Here is a 17,765-nt window from a genome sequence, read left to right as displayed (position 1 = left end):
CCTCTGGCGGCAACACCTGTGATGTGAGCATTTGCTGGACCCTCCCGAGGGTCACTCGCTGCATGAGGCTACTGCAGACTGCCGCTCTAACACAGAGCGCTGACACCTCAAAAATGCGCTTGAGGAGGAATTCTAGCCGCCTATCCTGTAAGTCCTTAAGAGCCGTCGCTCCTGTAACAGGAATGGTGATCCGCTTGGTGACCACAGTAACCGACGCGTCCACCTTGGGAATCCTGGGGATATCCAAGGTTTCCTCAGGTAAAGGGTAGAGTTTGCCCATCGCCCATCCCACCCGCAGGGTCGCGTCTGGAGATTCCCACTCCCGAATGACCAACTGCTTAAACATTGGGTGGAAAGGAAAAGTTTGGGGCAGGGCATGCAGTCCTGAGAGTACTGGTTTCCCCTTAACTGGCTCCAAACTGGGGACTGGTGCCTCCACTTCCAGTTCCTCCAGGACATAGGGGATCAAGGGATCCAACTCCTCCCGGCGAAACAGCCGAGAAACCCGGGGGTCATCCCCCTCTACTGGAGCGGACTCATCAACACCCCCATCTAGGTTTTGGAGGAGAGGATCCAGAAAAGATCCCAAAGGAGCAGGATCCGGAGCCACCCCAGGGGCCGAAAGGGCATCCAGAGACATGTCCCGCCACACAATCTTCACGGGAGGGGGGCTGCTCATCCTGCTGATTAGTTCTGCCTCCAAAAAAGCCCTATGCATAAGTAAAATAAATTTTAAAGAAAAAACTGACTGGCCCTTTAAGGGCTCCGATAGGTGAGGGGGGGGGAAGAGGAGGAGGACCGGGCTCTCGTGGCAAATCACCCCCGGACGAGCCCTCCCCCCCAGGGAGGCAGCGGGCGCAAACCCCGTCCCGCACGAGGCGCAACCCCGCCTCCTGAGCACGATAGCCCTCGTGGCATCCTGGGGAGGGGAGGGGGGATTTCAAACAGCACGGAAGGAATTTCAAACAGCACGGAAGGAAAGAAAAAAGAAGAATTTAAAATACCTTGCCGACTCGCAGCCTTCCGGAGCTCTGGGAACGCTGCAGCACCCGAGGAAACTAATCTCGGGGCACCGAGGGGAGTGACCGGCCCACCGGTTAATCCCCCTCCAGAGATAGACTGCCCTCCAGGAACAATGCGTTTAGAGCTGCCAGCCCCTGCCTTACCTCTAGCCTGAGAAAATAAAACCGCACTGAGCTTTTTTTTTTTTTTACACAACCAACTTGCTGTACCCAAAGGTGTTAACTAAATCATCCAGAGCCTTAGAACTCTGTAAAAAAAAAGATGTAACTAAATTTAAAGAAATTGAAAAAGTCAGGACCGCAGGCTCTGTCAACCCTTCTGCTGAGAGTCAGAGAAAATAGTGAGGGATCGCAGGTGGCACACCAGGTTAAGAGGAGAGCCCTTTCAGTTTTTTTCTCTGACTCCCTCTGCTGGAAGGGAGACACAACCCAGCAGTCTGGACTGATCCTGGTACGTACAGGGAAAGTCAAATTGCTGCTTGACTTTTTTTTTGTCCTTAAAATAGACTCAGCCACTGAAAGTCGATCGGGTGAGAAGGGGGGAAAAGAGGATTCTCCAGAAAGGTTACAAGCAGGAACTATATCTATTTTACAGGTGTTGGCCCCTCCCCCTCCAAGGGCTCAAATAAGTCCCCCTTGGGTCTGGGAACCCCTGTTTAGCAGGCTTGTGCTTCTGGATGCAAAGGCCTGGCTTGAAACAGCATCAAATCCTTCTCAAAGAAATCCTGTTGAACCCACCAGTGAGTCCTACCATATGCTGGAGGCAAATACTGTGTTTTACATTCTTGCTTTGCTGTACCACCTATACAAAGTGGCGATGATGTCACTGGAGAAATCAGTATGCTCTGCCTCCATCTACTGGTAGGAGAACATAACCCACCTGTTTGAACTGGACTAGTGTAGCAGGATGAAATGGAATTACTTAATGTTCTCTCTGGTTCAGCTCCTGGGAAAGCTCTTTTCTCTCACTGGATGGAGTTGTAGTCCCTTAATGATCATTCCTGTTCAGACTGTTAAGCTCTGTCTCAGTATTCTTTGGCCTAAGCACCACCCCTTGCCCTCATTCACTGTGTCTCAGGTATGCTTACCTGTGTGCTGTGGCCAAGGTCTGGAGACCTCTCACTATCCGAGCTGTTGGTCCTCTCACTCAGGGGTTTGGAAAACTGCCTCTCTTTTAATGGGGTGCTCCTCTTCTGCCGTGGTGTGTGCATCCCTTCTGCTTTGCTGCAATGCAAGAGATCACCAAGTAGCTGGTCTGCATTACCCACGTAATACAAATATACATACTCCATTATTCCTCCCCCACCATGCATTTTGCAAGGATTACTTTACTCTTTTCCCTGATTATTCACAGAACAGGGAAAAATCATGATACATGTGCTTCCGCTTGGGAGGCTGATATTCCATGCTGTTGTTGGTCTACAGTGAAGACTGGGGTGGGAGAAGAAGACCCCAGGCCCTAATTTACCTGGGGGAAGGAGTGCTTTGCTGTTCGTTCTTCCCTGTCTTCAGTGGGGTTTTTAATTTATCAGGAATGGTTAATGTATTCGTTGAGTCCACAAATGAATCCTGATCATTAACTTCCTGAGGGAGACAAGAGAGAAAAGAAGAGTGATCTTCCCAACACATATCTATACAGTGACACAGTAAGACTACACTCCCCTTCCAAAATGTTCGCCTTTTTTATCTTATAGCCTGGAAACAAAATGCATTAAAACAGCATTTCATGTATCCACAAATCCTATCTCATAACTGCAAGTGAAAAAAGTAGAAATCAAAACATGGAACAGCTTGCCTGGATAAAGGCCAATTTACCTTTCTGTAACAATCCTAAATACTCAGAAGCTCTGGTGTAACCAATTGCCTTCAAAAATACACACTAAATCCTAGATTCGTAAAATTGCTATAAATATAGCGAAAATAGGAGGGGAAGTGACGTCACCCTTGTAAGATGGTCGCTTGAGGCGATAGCTCCGCTCCCCCTCATCCCTTTTTCAGCTAGCACTGTGTGTGTGGGGCGAATTTTTGCTTCTGGACTGTGTTCGGGTTCGGTTGAAACCTCAAGGATGCACCCCAGGAAGAAATCTACTGATTTAAAGGCGTTCTCCTATGAACCTGGGGGTTCGAGATTTGCAGCCCTCAGTGAAGAGCCGGGAGATGCTGTAATGGCGGGCGGCGTGCTGCAAGCGGCATCGGCGGTCACGTGTGAGGAGGCCGATGGAAAGGGGCCGAATACGATTCAGGGGCCGACCGAACCGACTAAGATTGATTTTCAACACTGGTTTAGTGAAATACAAAAAGATATTAAATCTATTAAAACGGATATGCAGGTGGCACTGACAGAGTTCCGGACGGAACTCGGGGACTTTGGGCGGAGAGTGGAAGACGTGGAGAGCATGGTGGAAGGGCAGGCTGTGGAAGCCTCGAGTCTCCGAAAAGAAGTAACTGCACTCCAAACATCTAACGAGGACCTGATGTTAAAAATTGAGGACTTGGAAAATCGATCGAGACGGGCCAACATTAGAGTGCGTGGAGTACCTGAGACGGCAGAGTTTGAAAATGTGGCCCTGGTGGTACAAAGACTGTGCAGGTCAGTGCTCAATAGCAGAGCGGAGCAGGGAGACACTTTTGCTGGTGATATTGTCTTGGATAGGGCACACAGAACTCTAAAGGCTCCTCGGGCCAACGTCCCTAGAAACATTATTGCTTGCCTGCACAGTTTCAGTCTGAAGGAAGCCATCATGCAACAAGCCCGCAAAATGGGCACTATCGCTTGGGAAGGACAAAGCGTTACAATTTACAATGATTTAGCAGCGGCTACGCTGAAAAAACGGCGGGATTTTCAACCAGTCACTGCATTTCTGCGCCGCAAGAACTTGCGATACAGATGGGTGTACCCTACAGGCCTTGCATTTACCAAAGATGGCCGCACCCGTTTCATCAAGATGGCGTCGGAGGCGGCACACATCCTCGCCGAGGAGGGATTAATACTGCCGGAGTTAGCGGGAGCGGTCCCTACTACACCGGCGGTGACGGACCGCCCACGCTGGCAGAGGAAGGGGACCACGGGATTGCGGCTACAGCGCAATTCCACTGGGTCTCGGGAGCAACAGACGGGCATCCCCGGAGAGGCAGCAACTTGATCGCGGAGGTTTGATCTTTCTGCATGGCTGAGCAGCGAATTAAAACTGTCTTCTTTCCTGGTCGTCTGGCATGAGGACAGCTTGGATAGATGGGTTGCTGTCAGCTGCCCTAGGATACGGGACGGTCTAGCGAGAGACTCTTACCCTTTTGGACTTTTCATATTTGGCAAGAAGCTAGCTGGTTACATGTTATATGATGTGGTGTGGTTTTTGGTTATGGTTGTGGCAGAATGGTTTGTGTATTGGGATGGGGGGGAACGGGAGGGACTTCGCTTCACCCTGAAGTCCAACCTGCCTATGCTTCAGAGGCGGGAGTGTTTTCTATGGGAGGGGGTGGAGGGGGGAACCGAATAAAGGGATGCTTTCAGGAACTATGTTTGTTATGTATCTTTGGCTACTGCTGTCTATGGGGAGGGAGAGGTAAACTTTGGATTAGGAAGGGGTTGGGGTTGGGGTATTTTATTTCTGATGCCTCTTAAAATCGTGTCCTTGAATGTCAAGGGCCTTAATCACCCAGCTAAGAGACATAGTTTGTTTAAGGAGGCGACACGTTTGCGGGCGGATGTCCTGTTTATTCAGGAAACCTATATGCGGAAAAAATATGAGGGTCTGTTGCAGCATGCAAATTTTCCCTTGTCTTACTTGGCAGCCAGTACCCCCAGATTGAAATATACCGGGGTGGGGATCTTATTTTCTAGAGATCTTGTGGGCCAATTGGAGTCTGTGTTTAGGGACCCAGAAGGCAGATTCCTTATTGTGTCGATCTTCCTTAACCAGGAGCTATACACGATGGTCAATGTTTATAATCCTAACCTGTTACAGCGGGACTCTTTACAGCGCATTGATGATCAGTTGCTTAGGACTAAATGTGGTAAACTGATTATTGGGGGGGATTTCAATCTGGTATGTGATCCTAAGATGGATTGCTCCTCGGGGAAGGGGCATTACACTGCAGTGGATCGTAGAGCTTTACAAATGTTTCTTAAAAAATGGCAGTTGATAGATGTGTGGAGAGAACTGCACCCTTCGGTTAGAGATTATTCCTATTATTCGAAAGCACATGATGTTTATACCAGAATAGATTATCTCTTTGTTGATAATTCTATGTTAGGGCTTACCGTTGAGACTAATATTGGTCAGATTACGTGGTCGGACCACGCCCCCATCTGGTGGTCTTTTCAGTGTGCAGGACCTGCTGCAGGACGTAGATTTTGGAGGTTGAACGATTCATTAATTAAGGATAAAGGGGGAGAAGAGGAGGTGCGACATGCCATCAGGGAATACTTACAGCAGAACCAGATAGTGGGGACCTCTCCATTGATCGTGTGGGACTGCTTAAAAGCCGTCATTCGGGGAAAGTTCATTGCGTTAGCATCTCACAAGAAGAAAGAAAAGTTAAAATTAAGTCAGGCCCTGCGAGTGCGATTGGAGCAGGGGGAAAAAGCTCATAAAGTAAACCCATCTAAGAATCTTCTGCAGGAATTGGGGGATATTAGATTCCAGTTACAGCAGCTAGATGCAGATGAGAGAGCGCACCAGCTTGATCTCACTCGTCAAACGTACTATGAACATGGGAATCGAGCTGGGAAACTTCTGGCACATTCTTTGAAAGCCCGAATTGCACAATCTCAAATCACCAAGATAAAATCCCAGGGGGGGACGGTTGTCACGGATGGGGAGGGAATCAGGGCACAATTCAATAAATTTTTTGCTGCACTTTATTCTTGTGAGGAGACTGCCACGGAGGGGGATATACTAGACTATTTAGCGAGCCTACAGCTACCCTGTTTGGAAGAGTCTCTGGCAGAGAGTGTAGGGCAAGCTATCTCTTCAGCAGAAGTGTTGGCGGCCATAGCGGAGTTGAGACCGGGAAAGGCGCCCGGGCTAGATGGCTATACTCCCCTCTTTTATAAAAAATTTAAAGACCTGTTGGTGAGCCCATTGGTGGATATGTTTAATGCGATAAGAGCGGGGGAGCATATCTTTCCTGCGGCCAATGTGGCGGGCATTACGATTTTGCCAAAACCAGGGAAGGATCCCATGCTCTGTAGTTCCTATCGTCCGATTTCCCTAATTAACATTGATTTAAAATTGTTAGCCAAAATTTTGGCAAATCGGTTAAAATTTGTTATACCATTATTAGTTCATGATGATCAGGCAGGATTTATGCCTGGGAGGATGGCAGGCGACAATATCAGGAAAGTGGTGAATCTTGTTCACTATGCTAAACGATACTCCATACCGGCGGTCCTATTTAGTGTGGACGCTGAAAAGGCCTTCGACAGAGTTCATTGGCAATTTTTGTTTGAGGTACTTAGGAAAGCGGGATTGGGGGGAGGTTTTTTAACTTGGGTCCAGGCACTGTACCGGCAACCAGCGGCCTGTATAAAAGTTAATGGGAGCTATTCGGCTAATTTTGAGGTGCAGCGGGGGACTCGCCAGGGCTGCCCATTGTCGCCTCTGTTATTTGCGTTATGCTTAGAACCTCTAGCTACTATAATCAGAGAGTCCGAAGAGGTGCAGGGCATCGTGATGGGGGATAAAATGTATAAACTGGCTCTCTATGCGGACGATGTCCTGTTTACTCTATCGAACCCTAGTCAATCGTTACACGGCTTACTCCCCCTATTAGAGAATTATGGAAAGGTGTCAGGCTTTAAAGTGAATACCGACAAGTCCGAAATCCTGCCAATTGTACTCTCTCCGGCTCAGGTTTTACAAATTAAAGCTCAGTTCCCCCTTCTCATGGGCGAAAGGTACGGTGAGATATTTAGGGGTCTATCTGGGGGCGGATTATAAATCTCTGTATGATTTAAATTACCTGCCCTTACTCAAACAACTAGACAGGGATCTTCTTGCCTGGGATCGTTTGACCCTGACATGGTTGGGGAGGATAGCAGCTATTAAAATGAATTTTCTTCCTAGGATAGCATATCTTTTTCAAACGCTACCCTGTCTTATACCATCTTTGGTGTTAAAGAGACTACAGGTTAAAGTATTTTCCTTTATCTGGAAGCGCAGGCCTCCGAGGGTGGCGAAGGCAGTCCTATACCAATTTAAAAAAGATGGAGGAGTGGGGGTCCCCAATTTCTTAAAATATTATGTAGCTTCCCAATTGAGAGCTGTGATTGATTTTCATAACTCCAAGGAAATTAAGCAATGGGTAACAATGGAGAAAGCTATGATGCCGTATGAGGATTGGTTCTGGGGGCAGAACCAAGTGCCAAGGGACTTAATGCATCGGTCTCCGTGTACGGCTGTGACATTACTACTGTGGCAGCGGTGGCAGAAACATCTGGTGGGGGATCGTACTTACTTTTATTCTACCAAGATTACAGATTGTCCGGCTTTCCCGGCGGGGGGTGAAAATAGAATATTTCGAGAATGGGAACATAAGGGCATAGGGTCTCTGGGGAATATGTGGTCTGTTACGGGGGTGAAATCGTTTGAGGATATCCGGGAATCTTATTCAGTGGGCCTGAAAGACCGATATGGATATTTTCAGTTGAGACATTTCTTATTATCTTCCACGGTGAGGATAGATTTGCTGAAGGGGAAAACCCTCTTGGAAGGCTACTGCGATAATGCTCATGCAGTGCGTGGGGTAATTTCTAAAATATATGCATTGCTAAACGGGGCTGTGAGCCATCCTTTGAGTCACATTAAAGCCTGGGAACAGGATTTGGGGGCACCCTTGACGGAAGATGAATGGGAAAGCTGCTTTTCTGCAGTTGGGCGCAGTTCCATTGCAGCTACTATGGTAGAAAACGGTTATAAAATGTTGTACCGTTGGTATATCACTCCTCATAAAATGAAGCAGATGGGGCTACGGAGCAATTCTTTATGCTGGCGGAACTGTGGATTGGTGGGAGATTTCTACCATATGTGGTGGTTATGCCCGGAAGTCCAGAAACTTTGGGCACAGGTGGGTCAATGGTTCTCTGAGGTTGCGGGGGAACGGGTTCCTCTTACCCCGAAGGAAGTCCTGTTACATATTACAGATGTGCAGGCCCCCCACAAGCATGGTTTACTGTTGAGAGCGGTGGCGCATGCAGTGCGGGGAGAAATTGCTAGGCACTGGAAGGACGTTACTGTTCCTTCTCTGGCCGCTGTTCAGGAACGAATGAAGTGGATCTACCATATGGAATACTTAACGGCCTCCAGAAGGGATATGCTGGCCAAACTACATAAGACATGGCAGCTTTATAAACAATGGTCTGATTCGGTTCCAGACTGAGATCATAGTGGTATCTTTGAATAGGGGGGGGGGGGGGGGGGAAGGGGGGGGGCAACTAGGGGGGATAATCTTTCTGGGAAATCTAGCTCAGGGGTGTAGTTGGAATCTGGTGCGATTTCTTGGAGGTGTAGTTCTGCTATGCTTCTTCTTTTTGATTTGAATGATATGTATAGAGTTTAGTGTTAATGTCTATACCTCAAGGTTTTTGTTCTGATGTATAAGTTAAATGTTCTAATCTACATGTCTGGCGCAATAGTATGGATATGTACCGTTTATATGATAATAAAAAGATAATTACAAAAAAATATAGCGAAAATAGTGCCATTGATTTTAAAAAGGGCGTGGCTAGGCAAATTTGCAGCCTGCCGAATTGCATAGGTAAATAACGCATGCCGTGTAGTGTCAGTGCACAGTGTATTGTGTTATCGCGTCCCACGTCATTTTAGGCGGCTCTTTGAGGGTGTGTCAGGCATGGGAGAGAGAGGAGAGGAGAGTTGGTGAGTGGTTCAGTGGGAGTAAGAGCTTTTTCTGATTCGATTACCTGAGTGCATTGTCTGGTTTTCTGTTGCCATCTGTTTCTCTTTACCTTGGTCTTTTGTCTTCTTTGTTGGAGTGAAAGGTTTTGTTAGTTTGTCTGTCTTTTGGTGTGAGGAGTGGTGTGAATGGAGAAGTGAGAAAAAGTGGTGTGAGCAGAGGAGTGAGGAGTGGTGTTGGTGGAGGAGTGATGTGAGTGGAGCAGTGAGGAGGATTGGTATGAGTGGTGATTAGGAGTGAGGAGGATGAAGCGTGAGAGGGTAGAGGAGAGATGTGGGAGGAGGGAAAAGAGGATATGGGAGGATAAAGATAGGAGTGCTAGGAGGAATAGGAGTAGGGACAGGGACAGAAGTAGAGATAGGCAGGAGGGAAGGGATAGGATGCGGGAAGGGGATAGGCAGGCGAGGATGGAGGGAGGAGGACGGCAGGCTAGGGAGAGAGAGGGCAGAGGGAAAGGGAGTTGACAGGGCAAGGGCAGGAGAGGGGGAGGAGGGGAGGAAGGGAGGGGAGAGGGGAGTGGGAGGAAGAATGAGGAAAGGGAGGACACTTCCCTGGAAGTTGAAGTGGTACCCCCTTTTGGCAACCAGGCAGCAGGACGCCCTCATCTCAGGGCTTCAAGTTCAGTGTGTAGGACAACGAGACGGTGATTGCAGGGGTCCTGGAGGAGTATGCCATGCTGTTTAGCAACTAAGCGGCCAAGACCTCGAAGGCAGCAAAGAGCCAGACCTGGCACACCACAGCCCAGAATTACACAAAAAAAGGGAACATCCATAATCATTGCTCTGTATCACCACTCACTAGAAAGTTTTTAAATTATTTTTGTTTTTTTGTGATTTTTAATCTTCATTTTCTATTTTTTTATCATCATTTCAAACCAAATTCTCTTTATATCTATATAAATGAGACCGCATCAGCAAGCCTGATGAAGTACTTCGTCACCTGACAAGTTCTTCGGGACTACTCAATCATTTGCGGTTTCACATTGAAGATGTTGTAAAGTAATAACTGGAATTTCAATTTTAGCGCAAACGTCTAGCAAAAACCGTCCTTTAAACAATGGCTTGACAATGGCTGATGTTTCGCATGTCCTGCTTCTTCAGAAGCCATATATTTGTGGCGGCGGAGGTGGACCCTTGGGCGGAGGTGGGATTGACGCTACCCGTAGGAGGGATCCTACGAGTCCCCACCGTCAGCAGGCAGAGAGGGCTGACGGACGGAGGCCGGCTGGCGCTTCACCAATACCAGCCCTCGTTCCCCCCGCAGGTTGAGCCTTTTGGTGCCGGGGCCAGCTAGACTTAGGTGTCCTCCGTCAGTGGTCGTCGATGGGTGGATCGAGGTCAGCCCAGAAGCAGCAACCAGTGTAGGTAACAGTCTGTACTGGACGAGGCGGAGTCCTGGAGACCCGGGTGCCAATAGGAACACAGTCTGACAGAAGGCGCCCGAGCAAGGGCAGGCTGAAGCCTGAATGAAGCACGTCCAGGACAAAGGCTGAAGAGGCGTCTTTAAGCAAGCTGGGTACAGGGCTGGCGGAAGGCTGGAAGCAGTGGCAAGCAAGGCTGAGGTCTGGACGAGGAGAGAGTCAAAGGATGGTCAGACGAAGCAGAAGTCCAGGGCTGGAGAGAAGCAACAGAGTGGTCAGGCGATGCAGAGGTCCGGGGCTGGAGAGAGGCAACGGAGTAGTCTGGCAATGCATAGATCCGGGGTTGGAGAAAGGCAACGGAATAGTCAGGCAATGCAGAGGTCCGGGGACTGAAGAGAGGCAACGGAGTAGTCAGGCATTGCAGAGGTCCGGGGCTGGAGAAAGGCAACGGAGTAGTCAGGCGATGCAGAGGTCAAAACAGGTTAGCAATCCGAAGGAACAGGAACAAAGGCGATCAGGATCAGGAACCAGTAACAAAAGAAGTGACTAGCGAGGGGACCTGTTGCAAAGGCAATTTGAGAGAGCAGAGCCAGGCCTTATATACCGGAGCTTCGCCAATGTCATCATCCGGGGCCGCAGCCAGGTTCCCACTGTGGGCCCTATTAAAGGATGGTGCCGGCATCAAGGGCATCGATGGAGCCGATGTGCGTATCGCCCCGGAGAAATGTATCGGTGGCGAGGGACAACACGGCATCGATGGAACCACTCCCGAAGGAGGAATTCGATACGGTGTTTCTGCACCCGATGAAGTTGGCATCGGGGAGCGCAGCGGTGCTGTCGGTGACACGGGTATCACCGGTGGAAGGGCGGTCATGAGCGCTTCCATCCGGGCGAGCAGTGGTGCCAGCGCTGCTGGAATCGGGTCGATGACTGGTTCCACTCTTGGTGGCGGAGTCGGTGCCGAAGGAGTCTGGAACCGTTGCATCGCTTTGTCGATGGCCTCCTGGACCAGCCGGTCCAGTTCTTCCCGGAGACCTGGGGTAACAATACCCGGCTCCGCGGAAGAGGGAGGCTGAGGCTGAGCGGAGGGACCACCATCACCGGATGGGGTGAGGGTTGCCTCAATGTCTCAGAAACAGAAGTGGACGGTGCCGCTTCTGATCGAGACTTTTTCGGTAGAGGCTCGGACGGTACCGAGGTCGATGACTTCGATTCCTCGACGGTCCGAGACTTGCGATGTCGATGACGATTCTTTTCCCTTCGATCCTCGGGGGAAAGGACGGGAGTCGATGGCCGTGGAGACGTTGATGGCAGACGGTCACCGGGAGGTTGCCGACGGTGGAAGGACTTCGACGGTGCCGATTCCGAGGACGTCGATGCGATGGACGGCGTCGGAGTGTGAGCATGGAACAGGAGTCCCATCTTCTCCATTCTGGCTTTGCGACCTTTTGGTGTCATAAGAGCACATTTGGTGCAAGTCAGGACATCATGCTCACTCCCTAAACATAATACACAGATTCTGTGAGGGTCTGTGATAGACATGGTGCGCGTACAGTCTAGGCACCGACAAAACACCAACGCCATGGCCATTGACCAAAAATTTAGCCGCGGGACGGTCGACGGCCCACAGGCCGCGAGGGCCGAACTCGACGGTAACCAGCGAAAACGGCAAAAAAAAAAACAACTTACCGAAATACCGCAGGCTAAATTTAGATAGAGGGGGGACCCCTGTGGGGTGAATTGTACTTCAAGAAGTTCAAAAAGAAATTCCTGTCAGGAATGTGGAAGAGCTCCTTAACTGCGTGGTAACTGCTGCGCGGAAAAAAGAAGACTGAAGGGGAACCCCTGCTGGCTGCAGGGTTGGTGCCGTGCTGGGCATGCCCAGTAGGGGCCAGTCAAAGTTCCAGAAACTTTGACAGAAGTTTTCCGTGGTTGGGCTCCATCCTTGATGTCACCCCATTTGTGAGGACAACCATCCTGCTTGTCCTGTGAGAAATACAGGGATCTCTAAAGTGATGGAAATTATAAAGTAAAATTAATTGGGCAGACTAGATGAATGACAGTCTTTTTCTGCCATCATGTTTCTATGTCCCATTTAGGTGCAGGTTCTCTCAGTGGTGGTCTAAGGTTATGTAGCCCTTTTATAAAACGAATGGATGTTGAGAGATTTTTTTTTTTAGCTCAGTTGTGTTGTGATAAGCTGCTATTGTGCTCAAATGAACTTTAATGGAATTTTTCAACCCAGAGTCCATAAGGTGAAGCAATTATATGAGTACTTTTAAAATTGAATATGTGAAAGAATGTTCTCTCTGATTTGTGAATCTTTTCCATTTGAAACTGTGACTGGTTTTCTAGATGCCATAGGAATTTCCTTTATCCTTTGTGGTAAATGCAGGTGCATGATTATGTTGCCATCTATGCCAGACAGTGGAGGCTGGGATGCCGAATCATTCTCTTGTATTAAGTTAACAGCTATGGAACTATTGGAAACTTCACAGTTGTATCTGCTGCCACTCTGATCAGCCAAGGGAACCAACTTTGACAAGGCTACAGGGGTGTTAAGATCATTGTTTCTTTGATTTTTCTTAATTTCAGAATTATCTTTGATATTATGGAATCAGTGGAAAAGCATATAGTATCTCCCTGTTCCATTCAATTAGAAAGGCATCTTTCACTACTGTATCTTGTGATGGTCTTTTCGAATAACACTTTCATAATTTGTGATTGAAGATGCACATAGGTCCATGTCTGGTGTGCCCCAAGCTGTGAAAAGGTCCTATAGTATTAGCTTGTTGATTATTTGTGTAGTTGTAACTGATGGCTCAATCTGTTGGCTATTTTATTGTTATTTCTTAGCAGGTAGATTGCCAAGATCTGCATTTTCCTTTTGGTTGCCCAGTTCCATATTGACATGGACCATTTGTATACGGTATAATCATATACCATTGTGGAACTACTACTTTATGTTTCCACTTAAGTATTTTTCTTTGCAAATAAAATAATTTAAAATTTATATCTCTTCCAGTTGTGTATCACTGGGTTTGTTCTTATTACACTCAATAAGTCACTTACCTTTCTCATAAATATGAGGAACTTCTATGTCTGTTGTACCGCTCCTGCTACATCTGATGCCCAACATTGCCAGCATCTCGAAGATAGAACATCTGCTTCAGGGGCCGGGGAGAGTTTTAAAAGATGAGAGTGTGTAAAACATCTTATTCATAACAGAGACAATCAAAAGCTCTTTTTACTTACTTATTAACATTTTTTTCACTCAATTGATCTATCTTTTATTAATATTCATAATAAAGATTCCTAGCAGTACAATTAATGAAGAAAATGCTGACGCTAGTATCCCAAGTCAGGGTGATTAGTTAGATCCATTAAAAATGTTAGTGTGATGAAATCCATGGAAATACTCCGCAAGAAGGTGACTGAGTGAAGAAAACAATAAGTAAAAAGAGCTTCTGAATGTCACTGTTATGAATAAGATGTTTTATACACTCATCTTCTTTTAAAGCTTTCCTCTGCCCCTCAAGCAGACGTTCAATCATCGACATGCTGGCAGTGGAGGGCAACAGATGTAGTGGGAGCAGTACAATGGACATTAAACAAGGGAAAACATAGAAGTTCCTCTTAAGAACAAACCCCGCAATACACAACTGGGAGAGACACTTTAAATGATTTCATTTGGAAAGAAAAATACTTTAAAAAAATGAAAACATAAAGAAGTAGTTCCACAATGGTATATGATTATATACAAATGGTAACAGCTGATGCAGTGGCAAATATCACGATACATGATACTAGAGATAGCCATTTAGGCAGATGAGACCCTTGATAGGCAGTCACATGACGTGACGTCACGCCTTGAGCGCTGAAATCGCACGGGCATTCATTCACTGCCGGCGGAGGCCGTGCATTCATCCAGGCAGAGGGAGCCGGAGGCCGCTTTCGCCGCCGGCTCCCTCTGCCTGGATGAATGCACGCCCACCCGGCCGCCTTGAGCACCGAAATCGGGAGGAGGGGAGAAGGGAGAAGGGACTACCGTAGCAGGCCCGAGCCTTGCTACTTTTTCGTTTTTTTTTTTTTTGCTTCGGGAGGAGGGGACAGGACTGGGGCTGCACCGGAGACCAGACGGGGCCTTGAGTGCCGAAATCGCCCCCATTTTTTACACTTTATTCCCGTTTTAATTTTCTAACACCACACTAACACCAAGTAGAGGGTGGCGGTAAACTAACAGGTTAAGGACGCGGCAAAATAGCGGGTTACAAAGGAGATAATCTGAGCGCGCGTCACAGTATCAGAGGGGAATAGCTAATTCCTTCATTATACAGCTAATTCGTTCATTTACATATCATATACATGCTGCGTGCGGAAAGGGTTATGCGTCTGTTTTAAGAAGCGCTAAGGACGTGTGAAACTGGAGACTGTATCGCTGGATCGCCTTACGCGTCCGAATTGTGCGCTCCCAGCTCGTTACAGACGGGAAATCCTCAACCGCACGTTACAGTATTGACCTGCTATACTGGTAATGTTGACCTTCCAGAGTGAATCTTAGGTACTTCCAATAAGCTCTGTTGATTAGAAAGTGCACATAGGCCTTTATTTATTTTTTTTAATTCAAGGATGTTGGCCAGTTCCTTTTTTGTAGGAGTGGTAATATGGTACCTAATTCATCTTGAACTTAGAGAGATATTTAAATCTCTGAGATGTAGTATTGGGCAAAGATCTCCTGGATTTTTTTTTTTTATGAATTAGGAAATATCTGGAATAGAGAACTGTTCCCTATTATGATAGAGAAACAGGCTGTATTGCTCTTATCTGAGGAAGTGGTGTAAACTCCCTTCTGCAGAATGCTTAGTGTTGCAGGTGTGAACCCTTGGACTAAGACTAAGTTGACACAACTTGCAGGGAGGAGCCCTGCAGGTCTCCACTGTTGACAGGTGGACCTGAATGAGGCAGAAGACCAACTGGAACTTTGCCTTTACCAACCCACATTCCCCTCAGGTTGAGCCTTTGGATATCAGGGCTGGTAGGTCTTAGGTAGGGGCCTCTGCTTGTGGCAAGATCTGTGGACATAGTAGGGTTGGAACAGGAGAGGGCAAAGCGTGTTCGGTGGTTGGCTATGATCGGAGGCAGGCAGCAGTCAGGCAGGTTCAGGAGTCAGGCCGAGGTCAATAATGAGTATCCGTCTGAAGGGAAAGGAGGGACAGACAGGCAGGCAGGCAAGGAGAAGAACAGGCAGGAGAGACACAATGAAGAGGCAACCAACAGGACTAACTAGTAAGAAAGATTGCTAGAGCTGAAGATTGAAGACGAGGAGTGCTGGAGCTGAACACACAGGACACTGGGTAGAAGACTGAAGACACAATACTGGGCTGAAGATTGAAGACACAGGATGCTAGAGGGCAACTTGTTCTACTAGGACATAGGGAGAACTGTTGCTGAGGCAAGGGCTGAAGGGAGCAAGGGACTTTTATAGGTCAGAACTGTAAAGTCATCCGTAGGTGCCGCGGGGTATTTCCTGGCACGGGCTCTTTAAATCAGGGCACATTGGGCATGCGCTTGCCTAGAGGAACCCAGGGAGTGAGTGCAAGAGAGTGTCGGCATCAGCCTACTGCGTGGCTATGCAAGGGTTCTTGGCGGCGTTGGCTGGCAGTAGCTTGGGCCCAGGGCTGGAGGTAAGAGCAGCCATGGACAGCCGATCATAATAATTAGTTTATCCACTGGATACTGGTGATGAATTGGGGGATTTGAAGGTGTCAAGTTTTTGAAGTTTAGAAAACACCCATTATTATTTTCAAAACTTAATTGTCCAATTTTATTTGGTTCCCAGCATTTTATTTATTTATTTATTTGAACAGTTTTATATACCGACAACCGTTTGCACATCGTGTCGGTTTACATGTAACTTACTAACCACGGTTATATAGGCATTGCATTCACATAATAACAGGTAACAATATGATGCAATAACAAAGAAACTAGCTACATTAGTGGGAGGGATTCAAACTGGGAGAAACATGAGGGAACTAGGGGGGGGAGAGATAACAACAAAACAGAACAGGATAAGGTTATATACAGAGTTCCACGATGAGTTTGTAGATAATGCTGGTTCTTGTTTAGGGGAAGGGAAAGGGGAGAAGGGGCTAGTGAGGGTAAATGTTGGAGGAAAGTCAAGTGAGGGTCAAAATTGGTGGAAGGTTAAGGAGAGGGAGGGTCAGTAGGCGAAAAACTTTTTCTTGAAAAACTGGACTCTTCCCTTAACTGGAAAAGGGTTTTTTGGTATGGTTAGTACAGAGACAAAAAGATGGAGTGGATCTCAGTGGAGACTGATTGTTTTCCCTTTGCTGAAATTTACTGCTGTTCTGTTGTCTGGACTGCAGTTGCTGAATCTGTTCCTGCTGCACAATTACAAAATGTTGTCTGTAGGTATAATAGGGAAAAGGGGTTCAGCTCAGTCCTCAAATACATCCAGTCAGATTTTCAGGATATCCTCAATGAATATGCATGAGGTAGATTTGCATATACTTCCTCCATTCATCTTGGATATCCTAAAAATCTGACTTGCTAATTGTGTCCAGAGGACTGGGTTGAGAACCATTAATATGGATTATACCTTCTCTGTGAGTAGAAGATCTTTTATATGGTTCTTGTTTGTATCGCTGCTGTGCTGATGACTCTTGTTGAGAAGAAGCGAGTGACTGAAGTGTGGTTTTCCGGTTAATTATTTTTTAAATTGTGTTTAATTTAATAACCAAATCGACCTTATGCAGACAGCAGTTTATCTGCCAGTTTTTCATGAACATCATACCTGAAAGCCTGACACCTTTAGCCATGCCAGTCTTCTTGCTGTGATAGCTGCTGTAGGTACCCTTGTAGCAGTATCAAATGAGTTGTAGATATAACAGATGATGCATTTTGCCACTGTAGGCTTCCTGCTCTTTGTCTGGCAGTTTCTTAGATCTTTCATGCAGTTTCTCAGGTTATTGTTGAGATAGCGTATCATCCATATCTGATGGTCTCCAATCCCAGCTTGAAAAGATCCAAGAACCCAAGGATCTTTTCCTGGGGGTGAGTTAGAATATATGTTTTCTTAGTCTTTTTCACTGCAGAGTCCACAGCGATAGAGTCATGTGGGAGTTGCACGATTTCATATCCTGGACATTTTTGAATTATGTATTTAACATCAATATTTTTCACTACTGGTGGTTTACCAGAATTTAGTTTGGATTCTCAAGAGTGTCATGCATTGGTAGCACCTTGTACTATTTTGTAGGTTGAAGGAATTGTAGGACTCCTTATAAATCACTTACTTCCTCTGGGTCGTCTTCTAATCTGAGAGGAATAGCTTTAGACAATTTCTCTAGAAAATGTCAATATGTGGAATCTTCAGATGATGTTAAACTCCTAGGTTCTTCTGGTGTTGAGTTTGAGGGTGGATCAGGGGATAGACATTTCATTGG

At 47.1% G+C, this 17,765-nt stretch overlaps 1 protein-coding gene across 2 annotated transcripts in view; it reads right to left on the bottom strand.

Annotated features, from left to right (window-relative positions):
* PACS1 (phosphofurin acidic cluster sorting protein 1) overlaps positions 1–17,765 on the bottom strand; it is a 478,069-nt gene that overhangs the window by 216,897 nt on the left and 243,407 nt on the right. For both annotated transcript variants that reach the window (XR_003858449.1, XM_029614641.1), the window contains exons 12-13: positions 2,491–2,606; positions 2,111–2,246 (exon numbers count right to left, since the gene is read on the bottom strand). Coding sequence is in view for 1 of the 2 variants with exons in the window: in XM_029614641.1 (XP_029470501.1) it covers positions 2,111–2,246; positions 2,491–2,606 (252 nt within the window). In the remaining variant the exon portion in view is untranslated. The remainder of the gene's footprint in view (positions 1–2,110; positions 2,247–2,490; positions 2,607–17,765) is intronic.

The sequence above is a fragment of the Rhinatrema bivittatum genome, chromosome 8, assembly GCF_901001135.1.
Source record: "Rhinatrema bivittatum chromosome 8, aRhiBiv1.1, whole genome shotgun sequence".
Lineage (NCBI taxonomy): Eukaryota > Metazoa > Chordata > Amphibia > Gymnophiona > Rhinatrematidae > Rhinatrema > Rhinatrema bivittatum.
Note: the sequence above shows the minus strand (reverse complement) of the source record. Positions and strands in the feature narration are given on the sequence as shown.